The following is a 12,860-nucleotide window of genomic DNA, read 5'->3' as shown; positions in this document are numbered from 1 at the left end:
GTCCTCTGGCGCTGGAGGTCCCTGCCACTGGCTCATTGAAGGACAAGGCCGTAAACTCTGTCACACTGGATTACGGCCATGGGATTCTACTGAGAGACTTGAATGTTTTTAAAAAGGATCTTGGATGAGGCGATATCTGTTTTTTCCCCTTGTTGCAGACTTATATAATGCGCTGTTTTGCCTCAGTTATTATTATTAATCATTTTTTTAAATATTCGTCTCTGGAGGAGCAGGGCCGTGGGTATGAATCAAGCCCATTTTTAATTTACACAGCGAATTAAGGCTGATCTGTGCATTGAGTTACTGGGGGAGGATGGTGCCCTCTGTGATCTTCTGCCTGGAGCCCGCTGTCTATCAGTAGCCCGTCTCTGAGATGGTTGTCTCTGGAAGCTGCAGTTATTTAAATCATTCCTGCAAGTGCTCTTGGGAAATCCATAGATTGTAGCTGAAATACAAGGTGCAAGTGTGGAAATCAGATGTGAAATGTGGGTTTAAAACCAGTGGTTCCAAACCAACCATGCTGGATCTGTAGCATAAACACAATTCTGAGGCGATGGCAGTGAGAAATGTGGCTCTATTTTAGACGGCACGTTTTTTTCCGCACAATTGTGGCGTACTTAGTCAAACTTTCTTTGTGTTTGTGCAGTATTCTTTTTTTTTTTTAATACATATTTGAATTCACAGATGAGGCCAGCTGGCATTTCAGATTTGCCAGAACGCTACTGGTTTGCTGAAAGCACTACTGCACTCCATGAAAGATGAAAGGAAAAGAAAAAAGCAACAAAGTGAAAGTAAAAAAACAACCCAAAATGCAAATAAAATGTCACCCCAGACATCCAAACAAAAATGTAAATGTTACAGGCAAACGGGTAAACTATGAGGCCTGTCACCTTGTGGCCTCACCACTATCTTACAAACAAACCTTCACAAGAAAAGCAGCTAAGGAGGAAAACTTAAGTACAGTTTCTTAATGCAGAGTTTGTTATCCAATAATGTTTTCCATATGGGCAACCTCAAAGGTTTGCTTTTCACATTGTTATTGTAACTCACCACAAATCAGAAAGCTGCAGTGCCTCCAAAAAGCAGTGCAACGTGCATGATCGCAGGGATATACAGTAGATGTTCACACTGCTACGGTTTTATGCTTTGTTTTGCCTGCCACAGATTTGAGGTTAGCAGTATTCCCATCCTTTCGTCCATTTGAATGCATTTGATGTAATGCAGCTGACAAAGTGATGTATGTTAATCAGACCAATGTACAGTGTACTGACAGCAATAAATCCCCGAATCCTGTAAAGCATAATTGTGTCCCCAGGTTCGTATTGTAGCAGAAACTCCATTCAGCATGCTGTGTGTTTGTGTTTCCACTCTAAATGGGATTCCTTGATACTCTTGATACTGTTTACACTGGTGTGGCTGTAGTTTTTACCCAAGAGCACCTGATTAAAAGTCTCAGTTTTTTGTTTGTTGTCTTTCTATCTGTGTCTGGGATGTGTATGTTTTTAGTCACTCTGCTTTTGGTAGTTTGTCCTCTAAGTGTCTGCAGACATGTTTCTGTTTGTCCATTGAGATCTTGCAGGAGAAAGTAAAGCTTTGTGGAAGACATTTTGGACAACTAACATTAAACTACGATAAATATCACTTCACAACTACTGCTAAGGGAAATAGCCTACTGCATATTTATTTATTTAATTGATACACACATTGTCTAAAAGAACTTATTGTAATTTATTACCATCCTCCTCATCATCTGTAGCATGAGCATTTTCTAACACACCTTTGTAAAAGCTAAGGGCATTGATGCATCATGCTTCTTTTAAGGTGGTTTTGTTGAATTGCTTGTGAGTGAATAGCCTCAAGATATCTTTTCATTAGTATTCCAGTAGGAATACAGCGTGCTGTGCAATGCCGTGTCATGAATTCCTCCTTTACCCTGGCTGTGGGAGATCTGTGGTATCGAGGTTCCTCTGATATCAACTCCTCGTGTGACTAACAGGACAATTATGCCTGGTTCTGAGGCAAGCTTGACATGTGTGGTTGACCATGAGTCACTGCAGCTGAGTTGAACTCAAGCCAGAGAGTATCAACGAAGCCCCCACAATTGCCATTAGGAAACTTGTGAACGTGATGCTGTTCTTGTTAAATCCCACCACAGGCCTCATGATTGAAGAGAGCCTGCCAGACTATTGACCTGAATGCATTCCACTTATGTTCTTGTGCTCAGTGCTGTAGCAAACTTGGGGGTCAGCGTCGCAGAGAGATGAGGCACGGGATCATTATGTAACAACAAACTCCGCTTTGGCTGGATTTCCACTCCTCTTTAAAATGAAGGAGCCGGGATGGGAAGCACACATTCAACAGCAAAGAGAAGAGAGAGGGAGGGGATGGGGGGAGGGCCAGATGGGTGTTAATTCCTTGAACTGTGTGAAATCACAAAGAGCACTTAAGTGATTTTCCCAAGCAGGGTGGAAATGACTCAAGACTACTGTTATTTATTTTAGTCGGTAAAGGTTTTTCCAGTTCTACTGCACTTTTGGAGGTGAAAGTGATAGCCACAGATTCTGGTTCCTGCCCTCGTTGGTATGTCAAGGCCAAAAAAAAGTCAGTATTTGAATTGGCAGCCCAGTTCCTCATTGCTGTCTAATAGACCAATCATCAGTAGCAAGTGAATGTTATTTTGCATTAGATACAGTTTCTAAATTCATTCGAATAGCAACAGAAGGCCATTGAAACCAAACATGAAACCAAATGATTAATGAGGCGACAGAAACATAGCATATTTCTCCTCTTGTAATATTCACAAATTTTAATTGGATTAAATTACTTCTAAATTTCTCTTGTGTACACGCAAATTATCTTGCTATGCTTTACTTATAATACACAATAAAAATAGCAAATATATGTTCCCTCAGGAACACTGGCTGGTATTTGCTTAGGTTCCTAAAAGGCTAAACCTGCAAAGTCTCAGATTCGTGTTGATTGAAATTTTGATTTAGTCTTTGTGTGGTTTTTAATGGTTCAAGAATATCATACGTGTGTGTGTATGTTTGTGTGTGCATGTGCCTCTTTCAAAAGGCTTTAAAGATCATCTAACAAATGAAAATATGTCAAATGTATTTAAATATTGGCAAAGAACTAGTCATTAAACATGAAAAAGCATCTCATTAAATGTCAGTTTATACTTTCATTTCCTCTTTAATTTTCGAGATAAAGGGAATAGTATCTAATCTCATCAGGAAGTATTTATTTGAAACAATATACAAGCATTATCTCAAGTAGATAATCATAGATTGCATTTCTATTTTGGCGTATACAATGTATACAATACCGTCTGTCAACAAAAAGGCACACCAGGTGTTTTAGAATATTATACTGCTAAAAATCAAAAGCCACCTGCATCCGTATGCTGCGGTAGGAAGTTGGACTGTTTTGTTAAAGTGCTGCAGTTTGTTAATGTTGCATGACAGTTAATTAAGGACATCTAGATCCCCAAAAAATGCTTCAATGCAGACATTTTTGTTGTGTTTGCAGCATTTGATTAAATAAATAAATCTAAAATTTAAATTATTTAAGTTAAATAAATCTCCCAACAACCTAGCAACAAGGCCAAACATCCTATTGATGATTTCCAATGACATCAAGTGTCTTGTTCTAGGATAATGAGAGAGTTTAATCGGCTGACGTAGTTCATGACGCTCATGTTAAAAGTAAAATCTCCTGTGAATCACTTGGCTCATATGTAGGCAACCCTGAATCACAGCTCTTAAAACAAAGGGGAATCTTAATGAGACACTTCACACTTATTTAACGAGGAAGATATTTGCTTTATAGTTTGCGGACCTACGTGTCTGACTCTAAAAAAGCCTAGAATGGATATAAACCTGAATACTGCTATTGTGAGAAGTACCCAGAGTATGCAAATGCATCTGTTATGTGGACAGCACAGGCACTGAGAGTCAGTATGAAGGTGAATAATGATTCCTACTATAATAAGCATGGTTTTGAACTACACTCAAAAAGCTGGGCTGGCAAAAACATATGTGAATGCTGTCAACTTGCAAGATCATCAGCTGTGCCTCAAAACAGAGCCTTAATTAGTTATTTATGGTTCAATAAAATACAACCTCAGGCTGCTTGATTTATTTAATCTGTTCCTAATTCTAACCTGTCCACTTCTGTAATCAAATTTGAATCAAATCAAAGTTTAAATTGTGGATTATAGCATGAAGAAATTTGATTTAGTAAACAATTTGTGACAAACTCCTGGACGTCCTAAACACTGCAGAATAATGGGCTGTGCTAATCAGCCATTCAGATCCACGACGGTAATTACAAGTTTTGAAGTCGTCATTGTTTGTGCGGGCATGAGCCAAAATGGGTGGCACTGGTGTTTGTTTCATATACTGCCTCAAAAGAAAAAAAGGCAGCTCTCTAAAGTACAATAGATGCTTTTGCAGCTGGCGGTGGCTGTGAGGCTGCATGTGTAATATAGGCTTGAGGGCACTGGTGTAATAGTTTATCGCTGTTGTGTTCCCCTAGCAAGGGACTTGAAAAGGCAGTTATGACAAAACTCCAGCAGTCTTGCTCTGGGCTGATTTTAATGGGGCCTGTTTCTGTGTGGAATCGTGAATATTTACATGTATGTTCTCTCTACTCAAAATATTATGTTTGGTTGTTTTTTTACCTAGGTTTTTAAGCATCCAGAGTCCTGCCATATTATAATAAGCAGAATAAAGCACATAAGGAACAGGATACACTCTCTGGGAGCTATATAAAATAGTCCTGTGATGCTGTATAGTGTCAGAGGCTGGGTATACTTGTATACCTATTGTGAAAATACTTTGATCACTCTTCTCAGTGTCATGTATGGTAAGTGTCTGTCATTGTGCCAGATGTTCTGAGAATTGATGAGCCTTCTGAAAATACCCCCAGGACTAAAGAGGTTCCTGGAATGCCACCCCCCCCACCGATGCCTCTGTATTGGTCAGTGCTGTATTTAAACCTTGACAGTGTCAGGTGTCCATAAACATTGAGTCCCATGGGACATTGCATACCAAAATCCTTGGCATTACATAGAAGCACAAGATCACAGGGAGAGAGAGAAAAATGAACTAAAACTGCAGCACATTTTTGCTCAATTAAAGGGAGTAAAATGGCCATTGCTAAGATACCATGCAATCTATTTCATATTATGATGAAGCACTTGAGTGGTGTATAGTGTGTGTCCAGCAGGGGGGGTTCTTTGGTCCCGACTCCACACTTCAGTCATGCATAGGACAGGCAGTGATGCATGTTTCTCTTTCGTATTTGCTAATATCTGATAATAATAAAGTGTTATTTTATTAAAGATATTTGATCATATTTTGCTCTTGGAGTATAGTGTTTGTTGTTGGGATTTCAGGTTTCAGGCCAGGACTGCAGCATTGATAGTGGTTGGCATTTTCAATATGGGTACGGGTCTAAATGATAAGGTCTAATTGATTATTATTGCAGCACAATGCCTTGATTATAGATTGAATTATTCATCAGTGACATTTAAGAACGTTCTGTAAAAATTCAATTGAACAATGTCAAATTATAATTCTGACTTGCAAATTTGCAAAGCTGTGCAGATGTGGAGTTCTGTAGAAAACAACAGCAATCATTAAATTGGTGACCCTAATTAGTCAAATGGCTGATTTTGAAAATTATTTGTATGCATCCGTCTTTATTACTATGTTATTACTATGACTGTTGGCCATTGGCACCGTTCTTGACTTGACCTGTAGATGACTTTGTTCTTCCCAGTCTCAGTGGATCTTGACTGTGACTGGATGGTGGCCCAGCTGTGACAGACACTTTTCGATGGGCAGGAGGTGTGAGGTCAGCCTGCTCCCTGGGGTGTAGGGTTTTACTACACTGACCCTGTGGGGCCACTGGGGAGTCCCTGTTTCATAATGAAATAGTTTTTGTAATACTGCAGTGCTGCTTTAATGAATGCAACAATGAAAGGACTTATGAGATAGGGGTGGTGGGAGGTTCCCTTGGCCTCTATTGACAAAAAAACTAAACTAAATCAATATTTGCTTCCTTTGTATCTTGTCCGTCTGCCCCCGCTATTCTGCCGTTGTTTTCCTTTTGGATTGATATTAAATTACTTTTTATGTAGTGAGGGGCTTTAGGTAATAATTTTCCCAATGCACTTGTGGTGTGGCCGGCGCCAGAAATCGACCCAATTAGAAGCTCTCAGACAAGGCTGCATTAAAGCCGGAGAGTGGCTTCATATAAATGTGATGAGCGTTGCAAAGCCGTCTGCTCCCAGCACAGTGGAGACCCTCCCATCCTAACCAGTCTAGTGCTACAAACTGTGCGGCCGTGTCCCTTGCAGAGATGTGATTTGGCTTTATGTGGTGTGGTGCACGGCCTGTATAAGGTGGATCCACACCGCTTGGGGATATAGTGTTAGTTACTTACCAAGCAGACATCGATTTTATTTTGGACACATTAGCATTAACTTACACTGTGCCCCATGCATATTTTATAGTCTGTTTTTTCCATGTTGTTGTTTGATTGAGCTTAAAATAAAAGGCAACCAATCATTCATGCCAGTGCATTCACATCCTGCTACATTCATCAAAGACATAGATTCCTATGATGGGGTTAGACAACCATTAAGCCATTTTATCTTTGTATTAGGTTGTGTGCCTTCCCGTTTTGTTCTGCTTTTGAAATATGCATGCAAATGTTTGGTGGTTATCCCTTATTAAGCATTATAACTGCTCTATTTTTTTCTTTCTTCATGACTTGCTAATTGTGGCACGGCCATACTGTTCCCATATCAGACGGTTTCTGGTTGTGAAGTGTTGAATATTCCCTTGACCTGCTGGAATTGGATCTAATGACCCACACCAATTATACACTCCATGTCCTGTAAAGAGAAGGTTCCTGTACAGCGCTTGTCCAGCAGCCGTCTCTCCTATGTACGGATGATGTAATTTCAACACTTTCAGCGGTGCAGAAATACTATCGTAAATGTATTTCCTACAATGAATGTAACATTCTGGTAATTACATCTGCCTTCATGTGTGCTGTGCTTTGCTTTAGACTTGCTTGATTTAAGGAATGCAACTCCAGTTCATATAAAAGTGGGTAACATCATAGTTCTCCAGTTCATTCATTTGCACCCATGGCGGCAAAGGCACAAAGGCGTCATTGGAGAAAAACGTACTCGGTGTGATTGAGGGTGACAGACCTGAAGCAGTCCTTTAAAACCTAGACCAAACCATTTCACCAGTGGGTGAATAGTTTCCAAGGTAAATACATTAAAGTTTAATATTAAGATGGAAATGACAGCCCCTCCTGGCAGAAATCCTTGAGAAAAATGATGGCAATTGCAGCCAAACAATTGAGTGACTTTGCACCTTTAAGTTCAGTATCAAACATAGCAACACCAGCTGTACACATTAGAAAAGAGTGACAGGGCAGAGACTTGGCGAAGGAAGGCAAAAATGACCTTGTTTATTTCCCAAAAGTAAGAAACCTGTTTGTGGTTTGAATAAATGTGTGGGTGGGTGGGTGTGTCTCTGTGTTTGTATAAATAATCTCAGCACTTGCATATATCTTTTTTTATTCACTGCACCCTTTTCAACTGGTATACAACAGTCTGCAGTCGTCTCATTGATCCCCGTCTGTGGTTTTCCTCCTTCTAAATCCACTCTGGCCATTGTTTAGTTTTGTCAACTAAGAAAAACCCCACCCATATGCTGCAATGTAGGTCCTGTACCTGTTGCAATGCAGCAGAGCTGTGCGTGCTGGGCTGAGGCGGCAGTAACCCTAGCTAACTTCTCTCGGCATCCCAGATTGAGACGTGCTCGTGCCGAAGAGCTGGCCTTGGGCGGAGGATCCTGGGACTCAGCAATTTTTTTTTTTTTCCTTCCCTTCCTCGCAGTCTGAATTATTGATGGGGCTGGAGTGAAAAAGCCTTGGTTTTACAGGCTGCCGATCCCATGCAGTAACTGTGAGTCTGTGTCAAAGAGATGGGAGAGAAGGGCCAGGCAGAAGGAGCTCCCTACGAGGGAATATGCCAGTATGCCCAGAAAATCACCTCTTGCTTTGGACTGGACGGTAAGAGGGATACATTCACGGCATACACAGCTTTTTTTTTTAAATTCTATTTTTGTTAAATGCATTTGTCTTCTCTCTAATTCATAGTTAAAAACCTCCTGTGGGAAAGTACCAGCTGTAGGTCGTACCAGAGGGACTGGGCAGTCGGGATTGCATGCTGCCAGTCTGCTGCAGTGTGTGGAAATTTGAAATAAAAACGCTGAAAAGGAGGAAAATACTACCACAACAAAAATACCTGAATAGGGAATGCGGGAGGCTGTCTACTGCAGTGGCTGTGCTGCAGTCTCCCTCTCTCTCTCCTTCTTCGGCAGGCTGTTTGTTTTGCTTGATAGCTTCCCCCCCTCCTGTGCAAGTAGTATGATAGCTCCATTACTTGTCTTAAGACGTGAGGCTTATCAAATGTGTATAATGAGAATAATAATTGAGCAATTTACATACAGTGGTGCTGCAGGATCCCTGTGCCATGTTGCGTTGCTACAAGTGTCTGCGGTGGCCTTGACGGTAGGAGAACACTTTGCATGCAAAATGAATAGGTGTGTGCTCTACATATTATAAAAGGTACCGGGTTTCATTCTTCTTTTTGTAGTTTTGGTTTGTTTTAAGCTGGAGAGGTTTTAATCAAACCACCTGTTTTCCCACCCTTTTTCTAGCAGAATTCGACCAATGGGTATTGCATTCCCAGTGGGATTCCAGAAAAGCCCTACAAGATTACCTAATTTTCATAAACCAACTGATTTTATTACGCTCTGCTTAATTTTAGTCCAAGATATTATGCAGACAGCAAAAATCAAAGAATAGTTTGGAAATTTGAGTATATTTAAAGCAATAATTGAATTGTGATAATCATGACAGAAAATGTAATATTCTCAGTGTGTGAATGCATAAGATGATTTAAGAGACAATGAAGGCAGCATTATGAAAGTAGGCAAAAGTAGACAAAGCCTAGCAACTGGTTTTGATCACCTGTCAAAACGTAGGAAGCCTCGGTAATAATAATAATAATGCTAGAAGAAAAATGTCGCGCAAAATCGTTGACATTTCATGGCCTGATATTTTGTGAATGGGTTTTTCATGGTCCAAAAACTGTGTTATCTGGCTGTGCCATTCTAAGTGGTTTGCCTTTTCGTTTCTGCCTCGGTATTGATTTTAAAAAAATATATATATAGCCCCTTAATCTGAAATGAGGTATAGGTACATCATGTTGCTTCAAAAGAACTAACAAAAGAGAGAAAAAAATAACAGCTGTTAACGCAAGGCATGTTTAGTGCTCAAAATCTGTTACTGACTGCTTTGATAACCTACCTTGAAGTCTTGCAGAAAGAATGAAGCCGAGTCATATTTTCCCTGGCAAAGGTTTTGAAAAGCAGCGTGCGCTTAGTTACACATCAAAATGGGACGAGCTCTCGTGTTGACAAGCTCTGCGGTTCACCGAGAGATGTCACCTTGCTGTTTTCGCTGCCATTTTGGCCCTCTGTGCTGATGTAAAAAAACTTCAGAGTGGGGGAAAACATGGCTCTCAAATCCCTGACAGAAGTGCTTAGATGGAGCACATTGATTTAGGTAGATGCTTAGATGTGGAATCAGAGAGACGTGCATCAGCCCTTGAGTGTCACAAACTGGTGATAAAAATGGTGAGAGGAAATGACTTGAGGGGAAATCTGCAGTATTATGTCTTTGTGTATGTGCTCTTTATTCTTCCTTTGCAACATTTGTGACTTAAATGTGTATTAAATGCACAGGCTCTGCTATAGCTGATAATCTGGCTTCACGCATGATAAAATAATAATTAGCTATATATGTATTTCTCTATGCCTAGGAGAGGCGTCTTCCTAATGCAGACATGTCTAAGCCGTTTTGCATGAGATATTGGTAGAGTAGTCAATTGATATGGATTCATGATTATTATTATTGGGAGAGCTGGCACAGATTTGAATTGATATAGCTTTATAAAATATACATGGTCTTAGTTCTAATAACTGAAATGGGCTGTTCAACTTAAAAAGGTTATAAAACTGAACACCTCTGCTAGTGTATGGCTCCCTGCAGTGCTGTTGACTCAGTTAAAGATTATGGGAGGGTCAGATTTAAATTATTGAAAAGGCAAAGGCTTCTCCACAGCTGCCATTGGTGGTGTATGGTAGTGCAAGAGCTGATGATGTCACGTTGAGTATTTCAAAGCTTTAATTATTAAGTTTGAGTGAAAAAATGCTATAGTGCAAGCATACGCTTCAATCGGTATTGTAGGATTTAGTAGTCAACGGTAAAATGTGCTCGTGCAAATTTAATCCCGTGTGGCATTGCTTTAGTGAGACTTTCATATTTCTGTGTGTAAAAGGTGATATAGGACTTTATTCCTGCTTGGCACCTTCATCCTCCCATTGCAAACCAGCAGTGTGCACTTCATCAGCGAGATGAAACTGTAAAGCTAAGACATGGGCAATTGCTCTAAATCTTTGACCCAAAAGATCAGCTGTATCAAACGGTATCTGACAGGACAGTTGTACAGCCGTGGTCCTGTGTGGTTAAAGCATGTAGTCCAAAAATTTGATCCTCAGTGAATGCTGATGAGATGTAGTGGTCCCGAGGAGTTGCGGTTCAGCCCGCTGTAGAATTTCATCGCCGGTTCCAACAAAGAAAACTTCCAAATTACCCCTGCTGCTGCCTCCGCCTGGGTCAGTGAGCTGTGTGCTAAATCGCATGCTGATTCGTCTAAAAATGGCAAAATGATTTAGGATGAATACAGAGCAGTAATCTATAATTTATGGGGTGTACAAAGAGTGAAAGATGGAGTGAAACGGAACAGCATCTGTTTGCTTCTCTTTCAACCTCCCGCACCGCCTGACCATCATGAAAATCTACATGGAAATAATTTTCAATTTTTGCAAACATCAACAGGATTGAAGATTAGGTTCTCCGGCAATCTTTACAGGATGGGTGACATTTCTAATCCCTTACTTTAGCAGAACGACCTTTGCACTAGTATTTTCTTAAAATATATTTTTTTAAATTAAAATGTGTGATTATACAGTACATACAAGCAGTTATTTATCGCCATGTGATATATTATTATCACCTACTAATAACTAAGCATTGTACATGATACATTTTACTAACTGAGATTTGGCAAAGGATTAAAATTCTGATACATCGATTTATAACATCTTGAAAACAAATAGAACCAAAGAGCTCAAAGGCAAGTGCTCCGAATAAGACAAAACTGAAAGCCATGCGTTTAAAAGAAGAAGAAGAAAAATTCAATGAGAGACCGATCAGTCTCAAATTCCTTGCTTTTCCTCCAATGTCCTGGATGTGGGAATCAATATTGAATCCTACAATCCTGCTAATCTGGGCAGAGCGGTCAGTGGTGGGCAGGATTTTGAAACGCTCCAAGGACACTGAAGATCCCTTCTGTAAGCCATGTGGGTTCAGTTAATTTTGTAATGGAGGTACGGAATCTAAAAATAAGAAAGTAAGTAATAGTTAATCAGAGACAGGAGTCTGAGAGCATTTTGATTAGATGTAAAAAAATAAAATAATAAAAACAGGAGCTTATCTCTCACCCACACCTAGGTTGGATCTTGAACTTCATACCAAAACACACAAAACAAATCCGTCAGATCTGAAGGCCACTGTCTTAAATAGTAGAAACATGTACCAAGACAGACATATGCCATTGGGTTGGATTAGGGAGGCATGTACCAAGATTGATATATGATATTGGATTAGATAAAGCACTCTCTCGAGACATTGCTTTCTCTGATTGTCTAATTACTGTTATACCCCTGTCACATGACACTGGTCAGCCTTTATCGTTGATTTTCTCCAATGGTGTCACACTTACAATGTCTGAATCCATTATTATTTAATACATGAAGTTTTAAGTACAGGTAATTTCTGTCCTAATTTCTGTGATAAACTTGATATGGAGCTATGATTACCTTAATCACCATCCTAGCCAGAATACTTGATAATTCCTTTAGCATCCACATAATACTGTAATGTCAGACACTCCTGGAAGGGGAAAAAACATTTTTGATGATGCAATATGAATATGAAACTGAACTTCATTCAGCATCATGACTAACATTTTCTTCTGAGACTCAACACAGAATAGAAATCCTCAGGTTCACAGATTCACAGACAGTACAAATGACTATATATATATATATATATATATATATATATGGCTTGGCACCAAATTCAGACAATTCAAATCGAACAATCTTTGCTAAATCCTAACAATGGACAAGGACTTTTAATTGCACAGATGTGGAAGGGCTTAGTGAAAGCTGGGCTGTACAGGATTGTTGTTTTTTTAACTGTAATAAAAAAAAAGTTTATAATCTTCTTAAAGGAGACCGTCCCTCCCGGATATTAACTTTGGCTTCCCTTCTTTTAATATTGCCACCCAATCCATATATCAGGTAGGGGGGAGTCTATTAATCGCAAAGATTTAATACCTTGGTCACCTGACTCATCTTAGAGATAATCACTAAAAATACATCATCCCTAATCTTCTTAAGTGAGCAAGAAGGAGCTTCTCGGGAGGCTTGGCGGCAGAGCGGCGGGCTGTAAGCAGCTTCGGCACATTGGCCCCGTACCTGGCTCTCAGAGTAGCCATGCCTTCGCTGCCCAATCTCAACAGCCTGGGGAAGCTGTGCGGCTCATCCCGCAGCAAAGAGGTGCCCCCGGTGAAAGTGAAGTGCAGGAACTCGGTGAAGCGCATGTCCATCATCGAGGACGGGCACGTGGCAGAG

The 12,860-nt window shown here is 40.1% G+C and overlaps 1 protein-coding gene across 2 annotated transcripts in view; it reads left to right on the top strand.

Annotated features, from left to right (window-relative positions):
* The window catches only part of ablim1b (actin binding LIM protein 1b), a 128,303-nt gene that overhangs the window by 16,780 nt on the left and 98,663 nt on the right, over positions 1-12,860 (top strand). Inside the window, exon 1 of one of the 2 annotated variants that reach the window (XM_066693225.1) lies at positions 7,941-8,103. The exons of the other annotated variant lie outside the window; for it this stretch is intronic. Coding sequence (XP_066549322.1) covers positions 8,016-8,103 — 88 coding nt within the window. The 5' untranslated portion in view covers positions 7,941-8,015. Of the gene's footprint in view, positions 1-7,940; positions 8,104-12,860 lie in introns of those variants that run through there. 2 annotated transcript variants of the gene reach the window in all.

Source organism: Amia ocellicauda, chromosome 20 (genome assembly GCF_036373705.1).
Source record: "Amia ocellicauda isolate fAmiCal2 chromosome 20, fAmiCal2.hap1, whole genome shotgun sequence".
Classification (NCBI taxonomy): Eukaryota; Metazoa; Chordata; class Actinopteri; order Amiiformes; family Amiidae; genus Amia; species Amia ocellicauda.
Note: the sequence above shows the minus strand (reverse complement) of the source record. Positions and strands in the feature narration are given on the sequence as shown.